General features: G+C 48.9%; 1 protein-coding gene across 1 annotated transcript; it reads right to left on the bottom strand.

Moving 5' to 3' along the window:
• Nucleotides 1–4,974: 4,974 nt before the first annotated feature.
• On the bottom strand, nucleotides 4,975–7,236 carry LOC127765018 (COPII coat assembly protein sec16-like). Its single transcript, XM_052289817.1, has one exon. The coding sequence runs from the start codon at nucleotides 7,234–7,236 to the stop codon at nucleotides 4,975–4,977; it is 2,262 nt and encodes a 753-aa protein (XP_052145777.1).
• Between the last annotated feature and the right edge of the window lie 363 nt (nucleotides 7,237–7,599).

The raw sequence follows: 7,599 nt of genomic DNA, 5'->3' as shown, positions 1-7,599 counted from the left end.
CGTCGCCTGGAACTCCCGATCGCGCGCCGCGCCGCGCCGCCGCCTGGGGATTTCTAGGGTTTTGGGGGAAATCTTGGTCGAGAGGAGAGGAGAGGAGGATGCGCGCGTGGGATGTTTCCAGTAAGGTGGGATTTGAATTTATTGGGGGCGCTGACGTCAGCGTGAGACAGCGTCTGTCTCACGCGCGCTGCCGCGCGAGCAGCGGGCTTCTTTTTTGGGGATACTTTTGGGGATACTTGTTAGGAATTTGATTTAAACTGGTGCTGGTCATACGCCTTCTTATTTTTGAAGGAATTATTTGTAAAAGAAGAAAATTGATGGGCAAGTGCTGTTAAGTTTGAAGACAATCAAACTGAAGGGGCAATGTCCTTTTTTTTTTTTAATTCGGATGTTACTTATAGAGTAAATCTATTTATCAACAAGTGCCAATATCTTGAATTGCAGTCTCTGACCAATAACAGCTGCTGTATCAATGCTGATTGGGACCGAAGAAATTAATCAGGGAGGTAAATATGCAGAAATTGCGGAAAAGAAAAGAAACTGATCTTCAACTTGCAAATGCTTTCACTCACTGAAGTTTTGCAAAGCTGACTGCATGCCTTGAGATATTGATAGAGGGTCGCTATGTTATGGAGAAGATGTTAAGAGCATTTTGTCCATACTGAAGGTGCCTCTCTGATGCATGCCAATTCCTGAATCTTTGAAGGATTGTATCCATGATTACTAAACAGGACACTATTAGAGTTGCTTACAGTATTTTCAAACAGGACCCTGTTGTGCTACCGGGACACAATTGTTTTGTTTACTTCAGAGGACAGTAATAAAATGAGATAATCTATTATATGCCACTGACTTTATCACACGTCTACGATTTGCCACTGACTTTATCACGTTCTACAATATGCCATTGACTTTTGTTTAACTTCTACGATTTACCATCGCCGTCCGGATAGTCTTCGTTAGTACGGTACAAATTTGTCAAAATGACCAAAAATACCCCTGGGACAAAAACTTTCAAAATTTGGATAAAAATTCTGAAATGTCAGATTTTAAGTTTTTGGCCAAATTTTGGATGCTTACAAGCTTATGTTAATAATATGATATTTTGATAATTTTATCCAAATTTTGGAAATTTTTGTTCTAGGGGTATTTTGGTCATTTGAACAAAAATGAACAGTGCGAACGGAGGCTAACCGGACGACGATGGTAAATCGTAAAAGTTAAGCAAAGGTCGATGGCATATTGTAGAATGTGACAAAGTCAGTGATAAATTATAGACGTGTGACAAAGTCAGTGGCATATAATGGATTCTCTCTAATAAAATAGAAGGGAACAGACATACTGATATTGATGATTTTAGCAGATTCACATGGATCCAGATATCTCTTCAAGAATAGGTCTGATGTTGAGCATTGAGTGTACGTTCATTCAATTTCAGTTTCAAACATATGTTCAGAGATTTCTAAATAGTAAAATCTGCTCAATTCAGACTGATGGTTCGATGTTGACCTGAAGATTGCACAAATTCTTTCTGAAACTTGCACAGATTCACATCGTGTGTCAGTGTGTGTTGCCCATATACACATTGCATAGACTAGGCTAACTCTTCTAGCACATCTCTTCCTGTTCGCTTTTCGGATGAGGCCTTGCTAACTGCAACTTACCTTATCAGCAACGACTCCATCTTCAGACAACCAACCTGCACGTAAACCTGTATTGTGTGAGGAGCAGACAAAGACTGCAGAATAATGTGCGTTATCCGCTAAGAAGCCATGGATACAGTGTGGACTATGATGTGTTGACGAGGGAAACTGTTTTAATCATACAAGTTGGATATGTCACTTAAATGGTTATAAAATATTTGAAAAAAATTGGAAAGGTGTATTAACATATGATATAACACTCCACAAACATACAAGTTCAAATTCAACTTCTACATCTCGTAACGAAAAAAACAAATTGAACCGCAGCTAGTTAACGTATATTCATAGTCAAATTTGTTTTTTTCGTTGCGAGATGTAGAAGTTGAATTTTTACTTGCATGTTTGTGGAGTGATATATCACATATTAATACATCTTCTTAATTTTTTTTTAATTTTTTTTATAACCATTTGAGTGACATGCAAACAACGAGAGGATATCCCCTGGAGGCATCAAAATCCTCTTCCTGTTGACGACACCTTTAGTCCGGTTGTCAGACCTGCTACAGTGACTAATATTATCGCCAGCAGTAGTTTTGCATGGCTGATCTTTAGCCAAAATTTATGCTATAGTTTCTTCTTTTCTGCTGTGTGACCTTTGTGAAGATGTATATATGCAATAACCACCTGGTTTCATTGGTCCTGCTCACTCAACACACCTATGGAAACTAGATGAGTTGTATGGAAATAAACTGGATACTAAGTTGCAGGAGTTGGGCTTTACACAAACCAAAACTGAAACTTCTCTCTTTATCTTCCATCAATATGCTGTCACCACTTATATCCTTGTGACCTTGTCTATGTGAATCATATTGTTATTGTTACTTCATCTACAGAATATGCCCAGTTTCTGAAAAAAAATATGCAGAATCTGACACTGCACTAATTCAGCAAATTACAGCCATGTTTGGCTGTTTGCACTCAAGGCTACAGGGAAGCTGTCATATATTCTGGGCTTTGAAACAAATACGCAAACCTGGAGGTGGTGTGAACTGTGAACTTGACCCAAAAGAAGTATATACTCCTATACCAAATTATGAATGATCTGCTACAGAGGATTGGTATGCAATTTGCCAAACTGATTGCATTGCAGCTCCTATCATCATATGTCATGTTCAGACAAGTTATTAGCTAAGTATTGTGGACTTTGTGGTTTCAGACATTCAGGATCTGAGATATTAAAATACTCAGAATTACTCAGTTAATAAAAGTATTTCAGTGTTTACAAGTTACTGTACTGGTCGGCTACATAACTGATCTTGCTGATCTCTAAAGATTATAGCTTGTGCTAGGCTTACTATTCAGAGAAGGCAGCCTGTTCAAACGCTGACTGGGCTGGTATTTCTGATCACAGATTAACTCTTTGGCTTATTTTTTTTTTTACGAAACGCAGATTAATCAATGGACATGTAGTGCGCCTATGCCTTGGAACCAACTTGATTTCCTGCTGCTATAAAAAGAACCAACAGTCTCTCGATTAAATACAGTCTGAATACAAAGCTGTGGCCAAAGGATTCAGAAGAGCTGGCTCGGTATGGAAGTAAATTATGGCACAATCTTTTTATGAAATGAAACTCTGGGCACCATCAGTATTGTTGGGCATATTTCTTTTTGCATTCTTCTCCTGCAAAGTCTATTGTAAGTATCAGCAAAATATCAGCAAATGACTTTCTTTAAATTGTAATGTCAATGTTGATCTCGACCTCCATGAGGCTGCTTCGCTGCTACACGCCATGGTGATAAAAGCGTCCTTTCCAAAAATTTATTTCTCTAGTTGAGCCGAAACATGTTAAAAATAATACTGACCTTCGTTTCAAATTAGTTGTTGTTTTAATCTTGTCCTAAGTCAAATATTTGTACTTTTGACCATTAATTTCTAGAATTTGACATTACAACGCAATGGGCCGGACCGGCTCTTGCCAAGTTACAAGGAAGGGACTGCAGGGGCAAACAAAAAGGAAAAGATAAAACTAAAGCTGTTGCTCCTAGACAGAGGGAAAGATGCGAAAAGGAACCCCCTATCCTCCCAACAAATCCCCAAACAAAGCGGCACTAGCTAAAGACCAAAGATGGTCCTCTTGGAGGATGGACCCCAACACCACCTAGACCAGCGAAAGGGAAGAATCGAAAACCCTGACGTTCCACTCCTTCCAAAGCTGTCAGGATAGGAACAGAAAGTCGAAGCCCTTGTGAAGGTGCTCAGGCAAGTAGACCCTAGCATATGACCACCAGCCCTGAAGAGTGTCGCCACGGGAAGGAGCGAGCCCAGGCCAGGTAGACTTGGTGAGCGAACACACAATCGAGAAGGATGTGGTTCGGCGTTTCAAGTTTCTGCGCGCAAAAGGGGCAGGCCGAGTGGCTGTCAATGCCACGCTTCTGCAGAAGGTCTGCCATCCAGCAGCGTTGCTGGAATGCAAGCCAAAGTAACAACTTGCACTTGGCAGGGCCCTCAGCCTGCCACAGCAGTTCGGCGCAAGGAAAGGGGAGTTGCGCAGCAATAAAGCATGATAGGGCGAGCGGGCTGAGTAGCACTGGTTGCCCGTCCAACACCATACAAGACAGTCTCCAGTTCCCGGAGAGAGCTAGGTAGGAAGCACCCACATCCCAGACCATCAAGAATTGGGAGATGACAAGGACAATGAGGGCGCCACGGATGTCCCTTACCCAGTAGTTGTCGGCAAGGGTGGAGGCCACCGTGTGTAATCCCCTGAGACGTAGGGCACCGGAAGGAGATTCGGAGCCATGGAGTCTAGAAGTTTATATGGTCAAACATCATAAAATTTATGCTTTTAGATGCATCATGAAAAATATTTTCATAGGAGTAATATGTAATTTGCATGTCATAACAATGTATGAATTTCAAAATTGATTGTGAAAGATAGATATATTCAACTTTGGACATATGTAGAATCACAAGTAATTTGAACTGGATGGAGTAGTTGTAGTGTTTTAGCACATTACCACCAAAACAAAGTGTCATGTGGCCAGGGGACACACACAAAAACAAACAAACAAACATTTTTTTAAGTGTGTTATGGCAAATGACACAACACTATGATGTCTTATATCAAATTTTACCAGAATAAAATGATACTAGAATATAGATCTAACATAAAAACCGATAACATAACTGTAACTAAGAATTTGAGGGGGGGGGGGGGGGGGGGGGGGGGGAATGCTGTAGGAAACACGAAAAGCATGTCTAGTACGATAACATTAAGATAACTCGAAAATGGGTATGCTACACGCACAAAGATATATAATCTTATAACCCCTAATCCGTCATGGCTCCCACATAAACCGTATTCGTATTCGCTCCTGCTTGCAGTTTGGCCTTTCTGTCCTGCTGATAAAGCTTCACCAGATGCTCAGGAGTGCGGCAGATGCGCGACCAGTGCCCCCTGCACCCGCACCTGTAGCAAAGCTGCCCTGCATTCTTGTTCTTCTGGTGATGATCACCCGGCACGTTCTTGTTGAACTGGGGGTTCCCATTCGTGTTGAGCTGGGGGTTTCCATTGCCCTGCTCCTTGTTGCCCTTGCCAATCACCTTGCTCATGTTGCTAATATTGGTATTAGCAACGTTGTTGTTCTTGTTGCCTTGGCCTCGTCCGCCTCGCCTGTTTGCACCACCTTTCCGCTGCCCTTGCTGCTGGTTGCCGGCCGGATTTGGAGCAGCGCCGGCCGCTACGGGTTGCGGGCCGGTGCGACCGCCGCCGGAGTTTTGGTTGCTGTTCGTCGTCGTCGTCGTCGTCGTCGTCATGGCTGATGATTCACACTGGTTCGATGCAACCAATGGTGTGGAAACCGGTGTAGGGGCAGAGTGGGTGTTCGCCATGAGCTGCTGATTGTTCTGATCCGTCAGCGGGTCACCGGAGTTGGGGGGTTTGGCCATGCCGCACGGCGGCGGCGGCGGCGACAGGGGATTGCGGGCGTTGGCGCCGTCGTCAGCCATGAACAGATGATGCTGCTCCTGCTTCGTTTGCGGCAGGTTAGTGGCGGTCGGTGGTCGAAGTCGAACCCACTGCCGCTGCCGCTGCCGCCGGAGAACGGCTGGGTTGGTGGCGTTCGCCGCGTGCTGCAGAGGCGGCGCGTTCGCGGGTTTTGCAGCTGTCACGGGCTGCTGCTTCTGTTGCTCCGGGAGCAAGTGTTCTCCGGCGTTTGGTGCGTTGGCCATCAACTGCTTCTGCTGAGGAAGCAGGTCACCGGCGGCGGCGTCCGTGGGTTTGGCCACGGGCGGCGGCTGCTGCTGCTCCTGGAACGGGTGTTCTCCGGCGTTTCTTGCGTTGGCCGTGAAGTGCGGCTTCTGGGGCGGCAGGTCACCGGCGTTCATGGGATTAGCCACGCCCACGCGCTGCAGCCGCTGCCACGGCGGCCGCTTCTGGAGCTGGCCATCGCCCGCGTGTGGCGCGCTAGCTGTGAACTGCTGCCGCGATGGGTTCGTTACATTAGCCTCTCCCACGCGCGCCTGTGATGGCGGCGGCGGCGAGGAGCCTACGATCTGCGGCGTTGGCGAGGGGAACACGCCCACGCGCTGCTGTGGCGGCGAGGAGGAGGAGCCCGCGACCACCGGTGGCGACAAGGGGCACGTGAGATTAGCGTGCACGCGCTGCTGCCGCCATTGCAGCGGCAGGCGATCTCCGGTGTTCGGTGCGGCGGCCTTCCGCAAGTCACCCGTGTCCCGGGGTTTACCCATGTGCTGCTGCGGCCGGAAAGCGGCCGAGTGGCCGGCGTTCATGGCGTTAGCGGCGTGTTGCCGTAGCACAGGGTGGCTGCCGTTCGGGGCGCCGGCCGTGTGCTGCTGCTGGAGCACAGGGCAACTAGGGATCGGGGGTGACTGCGCTGTACCACTACCGTTTCGCGGGCACAAACCTTGGCCGCCGCCACCGCCGGCGCGCTTGCAGACGTCGGTTAGTCTCGGGGCGTCCATGCTCGCGCATGCCGCCGCCGTAAGACCCGTGGCGCCGGCCGGAGGAGATGGACTCACCTCCACGGGTTCCTCCTTGACCTGCACCTTTGACGGAGACGCCATCTTCGCCGCCGCCATCCCGCCGGGTCGAACGAACCCATCTTGCCCGACACCGGCACGCTCGCCGGCGGTATTCGACGCGCATGCCGCCGCCTCCACAGGCTCCTCCTTGACCTGCACCGTAGACGGAGGGGCCATCACCTCGTCCTCTCCCTGTTCCTGGACGTCCTCCATCTCGACGTCCTCGTCGTGGCTCGCGGCGGCGGCGGCGGGGGGCGCGGGGCGGGAAGCCTGGAGGGCCTGCAGCTGGCTGAAGCGGGCGTGGATGGAGGACTGGAGGGAGGAGAGGTGGGAGTCGAGGTCGGACCAGCGGAAGGGGAGGGGGATGGGCGAGTGGAGGACGAGGCTGTCGTAGGCCACGCGGAGGCGCTGCTTCTTGCCGTGCAGCGTCGCGATGGCGGCCTCCACCTGCGCCGTCGTCATCGCCGTCGGAGGGGGTTCAGGAAGGCACAGGGGCGTTGCCGTGGCGGTGGCGGTGGCGGCGGCGGCGAGCTGTTGCATAATCTCCATCGCGATCGATTCTTGCTGCGGCCGGTGGGAAGCCGACGCGGTTTATATATACGCACGCGGCCGCGAACAGTCCGAGGCGGATAGGATCAGGATTAGGGCACAATTCATCACGATTAGAATTGGAGTCGTTTGTGGTGGATTAGATTTGATTTGAAGGATCAGCTGCCTTGACTGGGCCTAGGCCTTTCTGGGCCGCTTCCCACGATTGGTCTGGCAGGCTACATTTCAGCCCGGATTTTGGATTGGAAAAAGTACATCACATTTCGTCATGGCGACTGCGTCTTTGATGCGGTGGGGAGGAGGGTCGGCGTGGCCGGCGGCTGGCGGGGGAGGAGCGCGGCGGAGAGGAGGTACATGCGACAG

Source organism: Oryza glaberrima, chromosome 3, assembly GCF_000147395.1.
Source record: "Oryza glaberrima chromosome 3, OglaRS2, whole genome shotgun sequence".
Lineage (NCBI taxonomy): Eukaryota > Viridiplantae > Streptophyta > Magnoliopsida > Poales > Poaceae > Oryza > Oryza glaberrima.
This window is presented reverse-complemented; position numbering and strand designations above follow the sequence as displayed.